This window comes from Manacus candei, unplaced genomic scaffold (genome assembly GCF_025592945.1).
Source record: "Manacus candei isolate 608988 ecotype Guabito, Panama unplaced genomic scaffold, ASM2559294v1 h1tg000014l, whole genome shotgun sequence".
NCBI classification, from domain to species: Eukaryota; Metazoa; Chordata; class Aves; order Passeriformes; family Pipridae; genus Manacus; species Manacus candei.
The window spans coordinates 53033238-53051107 of record NW_026138062.1 but is presented as its reverse complement, the minus strand read 5'-3'; the positions used below and the strand labels follow the sequence as shown (position 1 = coordinate 53051107).

The 17870-nt window shown below is 46.3% G+C and overlaps 2 protein-coding genes and 1 gene segment (V, D, J or C); 1 reads left to right on the top strand and 2 right to left on the bottom strand.

Moving 5' to 3' along the window:
* The window catches only part of LOC127468058 (M1-specific T cell receptor beta chain-like), a 56959-nt gene that overhangs the window by 15218 nt on the left and 23871 nt on the right, over positions 1-17870 (bottom strand). The gene's annotated exons all lie outside the window — the stretch shown is intronic.
* LOC127468085 (Ig kappa chain V region 3381-like) lies at positions 552-1387 on the bottom strand. The segment is given in 2 exon segments: positions 552-1206; positions 1341-1387. Coding segments are annotated over 2 exon segments (360 nt in total).
* Positions 6993-17870, top strand: part of LOC127468069 (trypsin I-P1-like) — a 47368-nt gene continuing 36490 nt past the window's right edge. The window contains exons 1-5 of one of the 4 annotated variants that reach the window (XM_051780865.1): positions 6993-7124; positions 7802-7970; positions 8576-8829; positions 9606-9742; positions 10153-10324. In XM_051780865.1, coding sequence (XP_051636825.1) covers positions 7085-7124; positions 7802-7970; positions 8576-8829; positions 9606-9742; positions 10153-10302 — 750 coding nt within the window. In that variant the 5' untranslated portion in view covers positions 6993-7084 and the 3' untranslated portion in view covers positions 10303-10324. Of the gene's footprint in view, positions 7125-7801; positions 7971-8575; positions 8830-9605; positions 9743-10152; positions 10325-17870 lie in introns of those variants that run through there. The other 3 variants (XM_051780864.1, XM_051780868.1, XM_051780870.1) reach the window with 3 other exon arrangements.

The window sequence follows — 17870 nt, the reverse complement described above, 5'->3', positions numbered from 1 at the left end:
AAGGGAACGTAATAAAACCCTGCCTTCAGTTTTCCCAGGTCCATTACAGAAGAGCAACTAGTTCATCAAAAGTTTGTCTCTGCAAGCAATGGAGAGAGAAGCACAATGGGAGGAAATTTCTACCTTCAGCTGTTCCTCTCAAGAGGAGCACCACGTGATGGCAGCTTTCTGTGGTTTCTTTTCTCTGCCAATGAGGTTTTGCCATGAACAGATGCCTTGGTCCAGCTCAGAACTGTATGCAAGGAAGGGAGGGATCCTGCACTTAAGCAGTTTGTGAGGCAGGTGAATAAAATGCTGCAGTGCACACTGTTGCTTTTAAAGATGCCAAAGGGCTGTCCCTTCCACAATGGGAGGTATGCTTGGTCCCCTGGGTACATTTTCCCCCACTGGCACCGCTGACATCCTCCTACGTCCATAATTAGGGGCTTGGCTCTCCTCCCACATCAATCAATTTCTGTTTGGGTACCTCAGTTTTGTGTGCATCATCAGTATGTGGAAGAACTTTGAATTCTCCATCTCCTTTGTACTCTTTCCTTTGTGCTATGGCGGTATCTGTGAGGAACTATTGGCTCAGAACATGAGTGTGCTACTGCAGCACTAATTTTAAGAAATACATGCTGCCTTTCACTAACCACATCAGCAGTGCCTCAATTCTTAATGTTGATCTATAGGTTTGTATTTCTGAAGGCTTTTTGTCTTTGAAGCTAAAGGCTACTGCACTGCTTTGTCTCTCTCCCCTCCAAAGTGTTCTGGGTCTATTTCTCCAACATCTTCCTTGTCTTTTTTTCTGCTCTTCCTCTGCCCCTCTCCTAACTGCCTCACATTTTTCAGAGACTTCATCTCTCTCTCAGTCAGGGTGGGGATTTTATCTTAGTGCTCAACCTTCTCTCTGTACCGTGTGATCACTCGCAGCACAGAAATACGTGGCTACATCCTTGGATGTCACATTCTTGATTGTCATCACAGTGTAAGTATACTTTCTGCTTATCTCAAACTTGGCCTCACTATAACCGTCCTCATAAAATTTCTCCCTCAATGAAGTAGTACTGACTATTAACTTCAGACCATTTCTTGGAGGCTGCTGGTACCAGAACATAAAGGCAAGGTCACTGTTTTTCTGGTTGCAGGAGATGTTCACAGTGTCTCCAACTCTCTGAAAGATTTCTTCTGGCCACTGTGCAATGACGATGTATCCGATCACAACACCTGTATTAGTGAGAGAGAAAAAGACAAACTGAGGAGTAGGAGTACAGATGGTAACTAGAAGGGTCCTTTACCTAACAACAGCCGAGCATGGCCTGGATGAGAGCTGTGCTGCAGGCGGATCTGTGGTCTCTTACCAGGTAAAAGAGCAACCAAAACAGTCAGCATGGCCCTTCAGTTGTCCCAGGACAAAGTGTTCCTGCCCACTGTGAGCCTAGAGTTAAGAGAGACTGATACCCCTCCCCTTCCTCTGATTTTTCTGTCAACCTTGGGCAGAGAACAGAGAAAGGACTGTCCAACTTTCATACTTTCTTTGGTAAATTAATAAAAGCAAAACTAAGTATTCATGTGACTCTTAAGTTTTGCTTTAGTCTTTTCACAAGAAATCAGTGTTTTACACACAGATTTAATTCCAATGATCTTTACTAATCCTTCGCACTTTATTGATATCCCCCCTCCCATACTTGCCTGAAGCTCTATAGAGATTTATATCTTCCCTTTACCTCTATTTAATTGTAGAAGAGGCATGTTCTGCCAGTGATCCTGGCAGTACTGTACTTTTTCGGGGCCTAAGGTTGAGTTCCTAGCGTCACACGAGGATTCAGAGTAGTGTGAATCTCAAAAATTTGGTAGTGAATGTTCCCTGTCTCACTTTTTTAATCCTGCTTTTTTAAGGTGTTAACAGAAATTGCCCAAGAAGCTATAGCTTCTTCCCAGATGGGAAAGAAAATACATTTTATATCATGTATATGAAATATACATGATATAAATATATAAAGTTTTGTATGATTTCCAGTATCATGGACACTTAGCATCTGTGAAGTAGGGGTTCAACCATTGCTCCTGTGCAGTCCTTGCCAGTTCTTGCCATTGTGGGTTTTCTCAGGATAAATTACCTGTGCTCCAGTGAGACTGAGCCCTGTGCTGGATATATTACAGTTTCAGTGATTTTTCAAGGAATTGTAGACCATATAGATTTGTTTTTAATTAGCTGCCATATCTTTTACATTTTTCTTTTAATGTTTATGCTGTTTTCAGAGTCAGTACATCAGTTAGCAGATGAAGATTTTTACTTAGAATAACTTTTTTTGTCTCAGGAAACAACAGGTGATTGTAGACTCTCCAAAAGAAGAAAGTATTTGGAGGATACAACTCAGGACCTCTAGTGTGTGTCTCTGGAATTGCCTAACGTTGCTGCTTTCTGAAGAGCAGCAAGATTGACAGCCCTTTTTTTTTTCATTTCCAAACACTTAATTCTTTCAGTCTATTTTCTTTTAAGATTAAAGAAGAAACAAGGGAAAACAAAATGTACCAAGATAAAGGCAAGTATGTTCAGACTTCCCAAGTAAGACGCAGAACTACTGCATCTGAGGAAGAATAAATGCAGGGAAATAGAGAAATATAGTTATGAAAGGGGTCACACAGGTAAGCAGGATGCTGGTGAATATGCTTGTCTGGCTATACTTTGTACCTGCTTAGCTCAGCATATCCATATCTTATTAAGTCCCTTTTCTAAGTATTTACTTGAGGGTAGGACTGTCTATTACCACAGGTACCAGCAACTGGAGAGACCAGAGTGAGTGAACTTAAGCACCAGAAGCTGGATTAGGGCCACCGACCAGTAAGAGGTACCATTTGTTCATCATGCTGGCAGCAGGGGTGAGGGACAGTGTGTGAGTGTGTGATCACTAGTGAACATGAAGCCAGACAATCCGTAAAGTAAATGAGGCGACCTGGGTTCCAGGTGTATGTCTCGAATGGCAAGAGCAGTGGCAGGTGGAGCAGGGGAGTCCCAGGCATCTCCTGGAGAGGGGGCTGTGTGGGAGGTTTGTGTGTGCATGTGCATACCAGCAACTGCAGGACTTGGGGGCTCACGGGTCCAGGTGCTGGCACATGTGGTGACTGGGATCCAGGGGCATCTACTGGACTCAATGTCCAAATATGGAAACCTATGGAAAATTTGCACATTGTACATACATATACATCTATTTCCCGCTACCTAGAACACTTATTTCCCACTATACACCCCAGCCAGAGGGGGATGAAAGATAAGGTGATTAGTGCTGATTCTGTTTGTGGGTGGGGTGAGTGCATCTCTGTTGATCTGTGTATTTGGTTTTGTGTACATGTATATGCTTTGTATACATGTGTGTCTACTCAGGATACATTCTCAGCCTTGCTACTGGCTGGGCCAGGGGACATGGAGCCATGGCAGCCTCCTCTCAGGCCACCACATTCAGCCCAGCCTACCAGTGAACCTCATCTCCTCCTTAATGGAAAAAGAGATCATAGAATAGACGTGACAATAAGGAAAGGGCAGAGGTACCCTGACTGCACGGAAGAGAACCCAAGGAACAAGGAAAAGATTTCTACTGAAGGGTGTTTAATATAAACTGGAAACAGTAAGTACTGGCTTAGCAGGGATCTGTGCTGGATTTGGAAACTACTGTCATAGAACAGACCATCAAACAAAGGCTCTCCTGTTCCAAATGATAGAGAAAAATGCCTGTTGCAATACAAGGAAGGCACCATCTGGGTCAATGGTGACTATGAGCATCAGATGTCTCTTTAGTCATAGTGGATTTAAGGCATCTCAGGCCAGTTTCTTTCAGTAGCCCCTACCAGTACAGGAAGTTTCTCCAGGGCCAACTCTTTGCAGACAATTCTGAGAGAAATCCTTCCTCTTCAGGCTTGTCATCACAGATATCTTGCCCAGCCAGACCCATGCTGCTCCTTTCCCACCTCTCATCCCCAACCAATCCATTCTAATTCCATTTCTAACGGAAGCAGCTGTGTCTGCTTGCTTGGTGCAAGTTCCTCTTCCTCATCCATTCTATTTCACTGTGTCAGCTTTGCTGGTTACCACTTCTAAACTTCTTCCCAAGTTTTTCAGACCTTCTGACTTTTCACCTCACCACCTTTACACTTTTCCTGGTTCTTCTTTGCCTTCCTTTTTGTTTCCCAAACTTTCCATCCTGTATTCTTACAGCAAAGAGGCAGCTTCTAGGTTTGGAGATGGTAAAATTGCCCAGTAGTGGCCCAGTTCACACTTGGGGTACGCAGACCATTCAGGGAAGGTTCTTCATGCTGCTCTCTTACAGATCGTGTGCTGGGTAAAATGGATTTAAGAAATACTTTCAAATCTAATCTTCCCCATCTGCTATGTCCTTTTAGGACCCTTCCTTTCTGATCCAGCCATTTGCTGAAAATTCCTGGGGCACAGTCTGTTTCCTGCCTCAGAGGTGGATGCTTTATGTCCACATTTGGCTCCATGTGGAGAACCCTGTTCTTATGATTTTCCTACCTTCTTCCCGGTACCATGCTCTCTTCTTACTTTGATGTTCCCTCAGTGCCTTTGGCCACAGTCATCTAGTACCCTTTCCTAGTTGTGAGCTCAGACACTCTGAAAGAAGTCATAACTTTCCTTCTTCACAGCCCAAAAAATTAGTAAAAACCAGAATTACTGTAGGGTAGCGAAGAAATTAGTGATGACATGAAGGCGATGCAGAAACAGACACTGTTGGACACTGTTACAGCAGAATGTAAGAAACCAAATTTAAGGTATCTGTAGGTATTTGTTGAAAGTAGTAGAACAGTGGTCTCCAAACATGTTTCATTGTGCACCCCATCAGTAAAATATTTTTAAACAAGCACCTCCAGTACATGTATATTCCGTAGTTGATAATTTTATACATATAACACTAAAGTTCTAATGCACCCTTCCCATGCTTCAGTGCATCATCTTGCTCTCCTTCAGGGGTGCATGGTACCCACTTTGAAGACTCCTGCATAGGAACATTGTAAGCCAACAGCCTTTCTCTGAATATCAATTACAGATGTAAAGACTAGAAGATGCACAGAGCTTCACCACTCTCCTGTCCCCCAGCAGCTGAGGAGCTGGTGTTCCTAGGTCTCAGGTGTGCCTTTCCAGAAGCACCTCACAGGCACAGGACATTTGGGAAGAAAGAGAACCAATGGTGCCTCCATCACCAAGCTCTGCGAGATGTAAAAGGACTAACCTCAGAAGCTCCTCTGATTTCTGTTCATAGGAAGCTTTATCTCTGTCAGCCCATGGTCTCACCAGGTTTCTCTTTCCCGAGATCTTTCATCAGCCTGGACAAATGGATTTCCTTTATCTGAGTCCAGTGTTGACACAGCTGACAGAAATACTTGAAGTAGGAAGACAGAGTTCTAGAAATGTAAACTGCCATTGCTTGTTCATTGATAATACCTAGTAGAGCTGCCCTCAATTCACCAGTCCTCCTCCTTCCTGTGCCCCTGAAGCCACCAGCTTTCTGCGGCAGCATCACTGCATGAACCAAGAGATTCATTTGCAGCAGCAGATGTACAACCTTGAGTGTATTCTTTCAAAGACCCTATAAAAAACTTACAATATGGAATGTTTAGCAGTGTATCTGATTACAGCCTGTCTTAATGCCAATGGCATGTTTTGGAAAAAGAAATTATAAATCCACAGGGAGATCAGATTATACATTCTTGTAGACGAGAAATTCTTCTTGTTCTGCTTAGCTGTGATGGCATTGGATAGCTTTGGTAATCTTTCCACAAATAAGGCTATTATGGACCTTTTGCTTTTCCACGGAAAGCTCCTAATCCTTACTTCTTTCCCAAAATAAAACATGCTTCTAAGAAAGCTAGGCAGTGACCCCAGTTTAAAGGTCAACAAAATCCATGCAGCCCCATAGAAAAGTTGCTGGCCTTGGACATGTGCTTTAGCCTAAAGGAAAACTTCATCTGGACAGTGCCACTTTGGGTGTCAGTCCTCCAGGGTTCTCAAAACATGGATCATGGAATGGAGTAGAAAGAGTATTCCTATCTAATCTCTCACGCTATTCAAGTATCTCAAAAAATATGGCTTCTGTTTAATGTCTCATGAGATTATCCCACATCTTTCAGGAGCGAACATGATGAAGTTGGCAGCTGTCTGGAAAATGAAAAGGATTTTACATCAAATGCGTTAAGCTTTAGCAAACTTTGCATCATGACAGAAATCCTTCACCTTCCCAAGAAGGATTTCAGAAGAGCTCGCTACTTGTGTTCCCAGTATTATTTTTCATATACATTATATTCATAAACATCAGCATGACCCTGAAATTCTTCTGTGGTAAAAATGAGTCTCTGTAGAACACTCCAAAGATGAATAAAAAGCAGACCTTGGTACTTTGGCAGGTATTTTCTTAGAGATTAGGAGAGAGAAATTAGGAAAGGTGAGCATTCCCACATTTGAAGTATATAACTTGGGGAGTGGTGGACGACACAAAATAGTTTTCGTCATACTCCCTTTGGAAATTACTTGTGAGGAATTTTAGTTAGGAAATCACTGTTTTCTATATGACAAAACACACAGACACTATTCAAGGAAAGGGATAAACTTAACAAAGTTAACCAGTGGTTTGTTGGCTTTCTCCCATCTCCCCAAAGAAATGCATTGTATCTTTCTGTCCACTACCTACAAAATTCAACTTCCGGTGAAAATATGCATTTCTAAGAAAGACATCATCAGCACAGAGGAATCTCAAAGGGGTTTGAGACTTCTTCTCAACAGGTGCTGAGTTTAAGAATGAGGCAGACAAACAACTAGGCATCTGCCAAAGCCAAACTGTATTTTTAAATTGAAGGCTGCCCTCTGGAATAACTTAAAATAGCTCTCTGTCTTAAGAGAGGTTTATGATGAACAGATATATTATTTGTACTTTCTACTAGGGCCTGTTAATGCCCACGTTTGGATCTCCAAATTTTCCACTGTGTACTTTTTGTCTGGAGAAAACCTTGGACTAGAGATAAGGCCATATCCAAAAATGTATTTCTAGCAGCTCCTGCTTCCAGTCAGCCTGTCTGGGCTTGAGGTTGAATCAAGACCATGAAGTGCCTGCTGTTTCTCGCCTTTGTTGGGGCGGCTGGTGAGTATGTTTTTTACTTCTATTTCTGTAATGTAAAAGGAAGCTGATTTTCTGAGCAAAATGGCAAGGTAGCCTCTTGTGGGAAAGTCACACCTTGTTTCAACTTGCCGAAGTTTCAAGGCAGAGTCCTGCAACTTCTGTCTTCTGTTTGCAATTGCTTGTGTCAAAGCATGGGGAATGAACACCTTCACAGGGGTTCCTGACCCAGCAACACAGGAATGTGTCCATAGCTCAAGAAAAAGACTCCCTCTGTCTTAAGAAACACACAAATAACAGTTCTGGCCCAGGAAGCCCTAAAGCAGCTGTACAATTTTAGACTCTAGGCGGGCGCTTGCTCCAAGGAAATGGCACCGTGGACTTGTTTTGTACTTTTGTGTTCAGTCCACTCTTGACCATTTCTGCAGACAGGATCCTGGGGAAGACACACCTTTCCTCCAATCCATCAAGCAAATTTCTATGTTCTTCTGTTCACTCAGGGAGTAGCTGGACATGCTTTAGTTGGTGACTCGTGAGACACCAGACTAAGCCTGATCACCTTATTGGAGGGTGCAGCAAGTGAATGTCCATTGCACTTGCTCACCACTGCTACCCTGAGTTTTATAGAAGCGCAACCTCCAAGTGGGGTGCACAAGGTACCTTAGGCCAGGTGTTGACATGTGGCACTTCTTATCTCCCAGTTGCCTTCCCCACCATCGCTGAGGATGATGACGACAAGATCGTGGGAGGCTACACCTGTGCAGAGAACTCTGTTCCCTATCAGGTGTCCCTGAATTCCGGATATCACTTCTGTGGAGGTTCCCTCATCAGCAGCCAGTGGGTCCTGTCAGCTGCTCACTGCTACAAATAGTGAGTGGAAAAATTCACATTCTTCTCCAACTGACTTCTCTCTTCCAGCTCACTTCTAGCAGGAATTCAGAGTTATGAGATACAAATAGGGAAGTGGCTCTGTTCTGACCTGAGACAGCCAAGGGATGGATGGCTCATTCAGGAAGGTGGGTTGAGGCACCCAAAAGGGTATTTTCCTTCTGCAAATGTTTCTGTCAACGCAGAGCACTTTCTGAAATGACAATGGAATAATCGAGAAACAAGTTACGGGCTGTGATTTCTTGTCCATTCCATGAATCCAGCTAAAGCAGGGTCACTGCAGAACAGGAAGAGCAATGTGGTCCGGCTGATGGCGGTTTGCCTTTTTCCAGAATGTTTCTATAAATCACTGCAATATATTCCACTGCCATCTATACATAACCCTACAGAAATCCACCACCCCTACTGGGAGTGGGTAAAGATCTCAGCGTGGATTCCCTTGGCTTATGCAGGACAAGAAAGATAACCCACCCAAAAGAGCTACTGGGGCAGCGATGTGAAGCAAGGGCATCAAGTGACAGAGAGGTTCCTCTTAAACTGTACAAGGGTAGCAGAAAAGTACATGCCATGCCTTCTCTTTTTTGCAGTCGCATCCAAGTGCAGCTCGGGAAAAATAACCTGGCCCTGACAGAATCAACACAGCTGTTTATTAACTCGGCTAAAGTCATCCGCCACTCTGGCTACAGCGCCTATACCCTGAACAATGACATCATGCTCATCAAACTTGCCACCCCAGCCCAGCTCAGCAAGGCTATCCAAACAGTTCCTCTGCCCACCAGCTGTGTGGCCGCTGGCACCACTTGCCTGATCTCCGGCTGGGGCAACACACTCAGCAGTGGCAGTGAGTACTCTGTGGGAATGTACAGCCCCCTGGGGGCCTGCGAGACTCTCAAAGACCTCACCATTAATTCCAAACAGGGCAGGGTAAAGCACAGAGAAGTGCTGTGCAACAGGGCTTTTGGAGTGATGGGTCAGGGAACGACAGTAACCGTTTGACTGCAGTGATGCAAGCCTTTGCAAGGTCCTTCCTCTCATTCTGTGTTATGAACACGGATCACTGAAGCCACCCATGCACTGTTTACCAGCACGTTCACAGAGCCATTAATTTTGTGGCCCGGTGCTCTCAGCTGTGCCATGCCAAGCACGAGCAATGTAACTATTGTCAACAGAGTTGTCAGTTCTCTGAGAACAAGGGCAAAGTCTGGGATTGGGGATCTACAATTCCTACTAGACACCTTCTCTCTCTTACACTGGTGGATAGTGACTGATATCTAATCCACTGATGACATCTAAACCTGCACCAGAGGAGAGGATCGTTGTCCTGAGGCTCAGCCTGCTTCCAGCATATGTGCCACAAGAGTGGCTCCACACTTGCCAACTGGTGATTTTCTAGGTACCAGAGAAATTAAGGTGGCTGCAGTGTAGAATGGTGGGCCTACAGGTAGAGTCTGTTCCATCTAAACAGAAGGAATCCATGCTGTGGTTACTGTTCAGATGAAGAGGAACAACTGCTGGAATAGGATGTCCAGTGACTACTTGACTGTTAAAAAAGAACTTCTCTGGGCCATGAAAGGAACTCAGCGATGTCATCAACCATCTCTCCTTGTTTTCTTGTAGGTAACTATCCAGATGAGCTGCAGTGCCTGAAGGCTCCGGTGCTGTCTGCCACTGACTGCCAGAACGCCTACCCTGGTGAGATCACAGACAACATGATGTGTGTTGGATTCTTGGAGGGAGGAAAAGATTCCTGCCAGGTAAATCCTCTGCCTCTCCTGTCCCATTTGCTTCTCTCCTGCCTTTTCCCAGCCAAAGAGGCCTTCATGTCACACAATCAGCTCTACTCCCTGCCCTGGCACATCTGAATTTTTGAATGACAGCAGAGGTTTAGGGTACGCATATCCTAAGCATCTGACAAGGACAACATCCAGCAAAACCAGGCAGCTTCTTCATCCTTAGCTGTGGTGCCCTTGGAGCTCAAGTCAGGCATGCTAGCATCAGGGGGAGAGTGCTAATCAGAAATGTAGAACTACCTTCTACCTTTGCAGAATTTCTGTCTAGAGTAAGCCTGACAGAGGTTCCTTAAATGTCAGGGATTTCAGGGATCTCTGGCTCATTGCTCAGGCTGATGCCATTGGCTGACTATCCATATCCTTTGTGTGCACAGGGAGATTCCGGCGGTCCCGTGGTCTGCAACGGAGAGCTCCAGGGCATTGTTTCCTGGGGCATTGGATGTGCCCAGAAAGGCTACCCTGGAGTTTACACCAAGGTTTGCAATTACGTCTCCTGGATCCAATCCACTATAGCCGCCAACTGAGACTCTCTCACTCAATGTGACCTGCTTTTTCTCATCATCCTTTCTGCTCTTTTGGGTCTGGACAAACAAACACCATGAAAAATTAATAAAGACTTTCAGGCACCCCTACTTTGTGCACTGTTTCTCTGGGAACTTCCCTCGGCTGCAATAAGGAGGACAGAGGCAGGAACGTCACTCTGGCCAAAGTAGTTAATAGTTGTAGTGCCCCACAAGTGGTAGCATCTTGGAACACTTCGCAGACACATCTTTAAGAGTCAGTTACTTGCAGGCATTTCCGGAGCAGAACATCTTTTCTGTCCTTTTGAAAAAGAAAAGGAAGAGCCCATATTCCCACAGCTCTAGAAGTCATTCTGAAATTCATCCCCCAACTCTGCCTTTTCCCCTCCTTCCACTGAAAACACAACGAGCTGCAGCATGGCATCCTTTCTTTGAGCCTGCTTATCCCAGGGCAGAGCGGAATGGGAGAGGGAAGAGGGTGGTGTTTTGCGAGGAGGTCAGCAGGAGGCAGGGCATTGAGGTAGAGACTTTGGATCTCCCATGTGGAAGAGCTGGTCCTTGCCATGAGACTGATTGGGTTGTCTCATTCTGTGCTTGCAGAGCCCCAGAACAAGGCCTTGCCATCCCACATCACAAGAAGGAAAGAAGTTCAGGAGAGAGGAAGAAGGGAAGTGAGGAGGGAAGGCAGGAAAGCAGCAAGAGGGAGGGAGTTAAGGTCAGGAGGGAAGGAGGAAGACATGCCAGAAAAGGAGGAAGGCAAGGAAAAAGGCAGGGGAGAAAGAAGGAAAAAAGGCAGAAATCTATGAAAGAAGGAAAGGTATGAGTTTCTGCTGCAGCCTGGGGCTCTTTCCCTACAGTCCCATGCTCTGTCCCCACACACTGTGAAGACTTGGTCTACATCACATACATCAGAGTGTTCAGGTCACAGGGTTCTAGTGTGACTTGGGGACCCTGGTTCACAGCAGCGTGCGCATTCCCTGGAGACCAGTGGGACCAGGGGACCAGTCGACCTTGCCCTTCCAGATGGGGAGAAGGAAAAGGCTGTGTGAACTCTTCCACATTGTGCTTCCCCAGCAATTTGTGTAGCAGACTGAAAAGAAGATAAAATGGATGAGGATGAAGGAAATAGTAGGGGAACGGGTGTGAGAGGACAGAGAAGAAGGGTTGGCAGGACAGACAGAAACACATTCAGGGAAAAGCATGAGAAGCAGTCTGTGAATGACAGAGAAACGAGGTGAGGCAGGGAATACAAGAAGAAAGGAGAGTCAAAAAGTGATTCAGAGATGGGAAGGAAGAGGAAAGAAGTTAGAGACCTCGTAGAAGACAGAGAGACAATACCACTCTTTTCCTAAAGAGCTGGATGACAAGTGAAGAAAATGGGTTACTGTCAAATACTGGGCTCCCTGCGCACTAGTGCCAGATCCCTGTTTGCATGCAAAGGTTTGTGCTATGTTGCTCCAGCTTTTGAGTCACTGTGAATCTTGTTCAGCACAGAAATATGTGCCTGAGTCATTGAGTAGGGCATGATCTATCTTCATAGATAAACGTTTGTTCTTAGTCCCATTACTCTGGATGTGATTTAGGAATTCCTTCTCAATATCTGGTTTGCCACCTTCCACTGAGTATACAACCAACTGCAGAGAGGCATCCTTCCCAGTGGGCAACTTGTACCAGTACAGGTTACTGACTCCACTCAATGTTCCGGAGCAGTTCAGAATCACAGGGTCTCCCACTTGGATGACTGTATCTGATGACTGCTGAACAGCCCCGCCTGGAAAGAGAAGAGATGTGGGAAGTGAAATGCCTTGAAGAGGACACAAAAATACATCCTTGAAGTATGTCATAGGATGCAGTGGCGTCTGGGTGTAAGAAAGCTGCGGGACAGTGTCCTGTTTCTCTGAAAAAGACACATAGGAGAAAACAAACAAACTAAGAATCAAACAAACCAGCTTCAAAATCAAATGTACATCTGTTTTGAAAAATAATGGTTTGAGGACTCTCAGTTGAAGCATTAAAATGGGAAAGAAAAAAACCAAATTTGTGGGCCTACAAAGTTTTCGATTAAGAAGTAGAGGAATAGTTCACCTTGTTCATTGCCCATCCTCCCCCTGGACACCTTGGTGAAAGGACACTGCCAGCAATTGGGCACACCGCTGAAGCAGCAGCAGTGGCTCCAGTGCAGATGTTCAAGAGGAAGGGAAGCTCACTTACCCAGAGGAGCCAGGATGGCCACAAGGAACCAGAGGAAATCCATTGAAAAAGGCCACCTCCTTCCAGCAACCTGCCCCTGGTGACAGCACAGACACAGAGCTGTGTACAGAGGAAAGGCTGAGAGGAAGAGATACATGTGTTTGTGGGTGGGCAGGGGAGTGGGAGGGAGTCAGAAGTGTGAGAAGGCAGTTGTCTGCCTGGGAACAGTGGGAATGACACCTGCACGCAGTCCTGAGGTGCATGTACTCTGCTCCACTGACTTCCTGCTGTGTGTGTGTGTGTGTGTGTGTGTGTGTGTGTGTGCATGAGTAGGTGGAGTTAAGTGTTATCAAAGGAGCATGATGGGGCTGTGTGGCAGCCTGAGTGTGGTCATGGCACAGGGATGCACAAAGAGGCACCAAATGAAGGGAAGGAAAGGGACCTCAGGAATGCATGTTTGTGTCTGTGCCCACAGCTTTTCTCCTCTCTAGACATGCTCAGACACACAGACTCCCAAGCCTGCAAGCTGCAGAGTGGAATCTTCTTTGCTGATCCCAGTCAGGTCTGACATGTTGCCTGACATGGAAAAAGTGCTGACCTGTCATCCTGGTGTCTGTTGTTGCCTGACAGAGAGTAGTTCTTTAACTGTTCTTCTCTTATTCCAAAGGGGGATCTCCAGGAGAGAAAATGCTGTCTTTGGCTGGGACTACCTCTTGAGAGACTGCACCCCAGAGAGATTTCTGAAGAGAAGGGTGTGCCCCAGGGGATATGCTGGTACAGACTTTCCTTCTCCATGCCAGAGAAGAATTGATACTCTTCTGCACTCCTTATCCAACAGGACAAGAACGGACAAAGCTGGAGAAAATAATGTCTTCTTCTTGACACAGAGCCTTGTTCACCATCCCAAGGCAGTGGGAAATCACTGCCAGCAGGAAGAGAGGCTGATAGTTTGTGTACACTGGGTTGGTGTACAGAGGTCTGACCAAGACTCTGCATATCCATGCTGTGCTGACGGCCAGCAATGCAGGGCAGTGTAAGGTTAGCCCGTACAAGACAGCAAGCGATCCGGTTCCTCAAGGTTCTCATGGACCTTGCAATAAAGATGTCCCCCTGTGTCCCTTCAGCTGAAGAGAGCAGAAACACTTCCAGCTCCCAATCCCTCTGTTGCAGGTCTAAGTATGTCCCATTGCATTCATTTCCACCAGCTGCCTACAGAAGATTTAGGAAAGATCCCAGATTCCTCCAAAGAAAGAAAAGGGAGAAAAGAACAAAGGGGGTGGGCTACATTGTGCAGGCAGCCGGAAGGAACCGCACACCCTCGCAACACCCCAGCACTTCAGTTGAGAGGAGACTCGACTTGCTTTGTACGTGGAAAGGGACTCCATTTCCCATGGGATTCCCTGAGGAGTGCAGGTGACAGAGCAGTGCATAGTGAGCCTTGCAGAGCACATGGTATTCAAGGAGTTAGGGATCTCAAACAGACATGTCTGCTCTGTTGGGCCTTGTATTTAGGTCTCAAGAAGCCTGTATGTTAGCATGGGAATCTGCAGTGGGGGAACCTTCTGGAATGCCTGCTGCTGGCCTGTGCCACACACTGGTGTATGTTATATATGACAGAAAGGATCACAGAATCACAGAATGGGTAAGGTTGGGAAGGACCACAGTGGGTGAATCAGGTCCCACCCTCTCTGCTCAGGCAGGGTCTTCCTCAGAGCATGTTGAACCGGATTTTGTCCAGGTGGTTCCTGAATATCTCCAGGGAGGGAGACTCCGCAAACTCTTTGGGCAACCGGTTTTAGTGCTCGGTCACCCTCACAACAAAGAAGTTCTTCCTTGTGGTCAGGTGGAACTTCCAGTGCATCAGTTTCCACCCATTGCCTCTTGTCCTATTGCTCAGCACCACAGAGAAGAGCCTGACTCCATCCTCTTGACACCCTCCCTTCAGATACTTATATCTCTGGAGGAGGTCCTCCCTGAGTTGCCCCAACTCTACTTGAAAGCAGTCTGGCCCAGTTTCCTGAGCCTTTCCTCAGGAAGGAAAGGAGGTGGCCTCATCAGCCTAGCCACTGTGTTTCACTCTCAACACAGTAATACATGCCAGAATCATTGAGAAAGGCATGCTCTATCAAGAGGGTCATACTGTCTCCTTGTATCTTACTGGCCTTGAAATGGCTCTCGAGATCCTTCTCAACAACTGCATTAGCACCTTCCACTGCAGAAGCCACTGGGGTCAGCCTGGAGTCCTTCCGCGAAGGCAGCATGTACCAGTACATAGTTGTGCTGGAGTCTTTCTTCTTGGAACATCTCAGAGTCACAGGGTGGCCTTCTTGTATCACCGTGTCTGCGGACTGTTCCAGAGCCAACACTGGAAGGATAAAGGAGTAGCATTAAAGAGAAGGAAAAAATGGAAAAATGTGAACGAGGCACTGTGAGTTGGTAGAGAAGAGGGTGAGAAGGAACTAGGGAGCAGCACAAGGCCTGGAACAGCTCCTCAGATCAGCAAGTGACTTCCCAATCTCTCTCCAATAGGCAATACACATTCCTGGGAAGTTTGTGTCCAAAGAAAAGGGGGCTGCACAAAGTGTTAAAAATAGACCGCCATTGCAGGAGATTTGAGGATTCCTTCCCATCTCGTTCATTGCTCATCCCCAACACTTTGTGGAATGAAACACTGCCAGCAACTGAGTACCCAGCTGGGAGAGCAGCAGTGGGATCAATGCCGGTGCTCAGCAGTGAGTTGACTTCACTTACCCACAGGGGCCATCATGGCCACAAAGAAACAGCAGGAAACCATGGGGGAAAAGCCCCTATCCTGTCAGCAACCTGTATTCTGTAGCTGTGCAGAGATATGTGAAGAGTAGCACTGAGTGAGGATGAGACATACTGGGGTGGGGCAGGACAAGAAAGGTGAGAAAGGATTGGCTGGCTGGGAACACTGGGGAATGACACAAAACATCACAGGGAAGCGTAAACGCTTCAGTGATGCAGTGGGCTGGGCGGTGGGGGTGGTGGGGGTGGTGGAGAGACAAGAAGGGGGTTGTATGAACAGAACTATGCTGAGGTTGCCTGGCAGTCTGAGTGTGCAAGGCAGAGGAATGCTGAGAGCTCCCCTTCTCCTTCTGAAGGCCTTGAGAGATGAAAGAATGAGGTATAAAGGACACCCACTGGTCCCTAGAATTTTCCCATTAGTTTTCCCTGTCCTCCCCAGACATGGCTGCCCCACCGCCCCTCTTCCCACCCAGCCGTGAGATGGAAGCACACTTCATCTGGCAAATTTGAGGATTACTCAGAGACTGAGTCCATCTGTGTCATTCCCCCCTCTGCCCTGTGAATCCAGATGTCCAGGGTGGTTTGCTTTCCTGGCAGGACTGAGCTTGTCCTTTAGTGAGGTATGGAGGGTGCCACTGGGATACAGCCAGTGAAAGCAAAGCTGCTGTACAGTGACATTTCATTCACTTGTGCTCTACCAGTGACACTTCTCTGCTGCTCTGCTCACCAGCTGACGAGATCCAGGCAGCTGGCATCCTCTCCACTGTGCCCTCATGTATTTCTGCTCTGAAAAACCTCCCTGAGGCCTTTCCTGCATGGGGGGAAATCTGCAAAGGATAGCTGGAGAGCCCGATGAGCACAGGGATGAACGTCTGGGAGACTGGCAAGGGTGAAAGGAACACAGGGAATAAATGACAGAGGTCTTCACTATGCCAAGGCCTGCTGGCAATACCTTTCCCTCCTCCTCCTCCTCCTTTCTGTGCCTGGAGTTCTACCTGATGACAGGGAAGGAGACTCAAGTGAAATGGACTAGGATTCCTGGTGGTACTTCTGTTCCTAATGCTGGGAAGGAGAAGGCACTAACCTTCTCTGTGTCACCCAACTCAGTGTTCCTGTGAAGAAGAAAGTTCATTGAAAGTCACGAGGAAAACTGTATGCAAGTGCTAAGCAGGAGACAGGATCAACAGGTGGAGACTGTGATATGGTGCTGAGTTTTAGATTTAGGATGAGAATAATGTTGATAACAGAGTTTTAGTTGTTGCTGAGCAGTGCTTACCCTAAATCAAGGTCTTTGCATTTTCTCCTGCTCTGCCAGCCAGGAGATGCACAAGAAGCTGGAAGGGAGTTTTTCCAGGACAGCTGACCCAAACTGGCCAAAAGGATATTTCACACTGCAAACCATCGTGCTCAGTATATAAACTGCAGGGAGTTGGCCAGAAGACACCAATTGCTGCTCAGGGACAGGCTGGGTATTGGTCAGTGTGTGGTGAATGACTGTATTGTGCATCACTTGAGTTTGCTGACTATTATTCCTCTCTCTGTTTTCCCTTTCATTACTGTTATTATTATTGTTGTTGTTGCTTCTATTGTTGTTGTGATGATGATGATGATGTTTGTATCTCAACCCATGAGTTTCACCTGTATCCTGCTCTTCTCCACATCCCACTCGGACCAAGACCAGAAGGGTTACTTTAAGAGAGTCTGTTTGTGGGATGAGCTCTGAGTCATCCTACAGTATTGCCTGAAACTATTGGTCTGTCTCAATGCCAATGGCATGTTTTGGACAAAGAAATTATAAATCCACAGAGGGATCAAATAACACACTCTTCTAGACTAGAAATTCTTCCTGCTCTGCTTAGTTATGATGGCATTGGATTGCTTTGGTAATTTTTGCTATGCTTGGTCCTATTATGGACCTCTTCCATTTTCACAGGAATGTTCTAATCCTTACTTCTTTCACAGGATAAAACATGCTTCTAAGAAAGCTGGGCAGTGATGCCAACAAAATCCATGCAGCCCCTTGGAGAAGTTGATGGCCTTGGACATGTGCTTTAGCCTAAAGGAAAATTTCCATCTGGACAGTGCCACTTTGGGTGTCAGTCCTCCAGGGTTCTCAAAACATGGATCATGGAATGGATGGGAAGGAAGAAGGCAGCAGAGGTATAGGACAGAGGAAGAAAAGGAGGAGGTGACTGAGTAGGTGAAAGAAAAGGCAATGGAAGAAGGTGCGGGCATTAGAGAAGGAGGAGGTGATGGAGAATGTGAAGAAGTGACAGAAGACAACACTGGAAGAAGGAGGTGGAAGAAAAGGAGGAGACCATGAAGGAGGTGACAGAGGAAAGTGGCAGAAGAAGAGAAGGAGTGGTAGAAGAAGGGAAGAAGGAAGGTGCAAAAGAAGGTGGTGGAAGAAGGTGGTGAAAGAAGAAAAGGAGGCCATGGAGAAAGCGACAGAAGAAGGAGGAGGCAATGGAAGAAGGTGGCAGAAGGGTGGTGGAAGAAGGCTGTGGAAGAAAAGAATGAATAAGTGACAAAGAGCGGTGGAAGAAGGCAGGTGAAAAAGAGAAAGAGGAGACAATGGAGGAAGTGATAGTGGAGGTGGTGGTAGAAAGTGG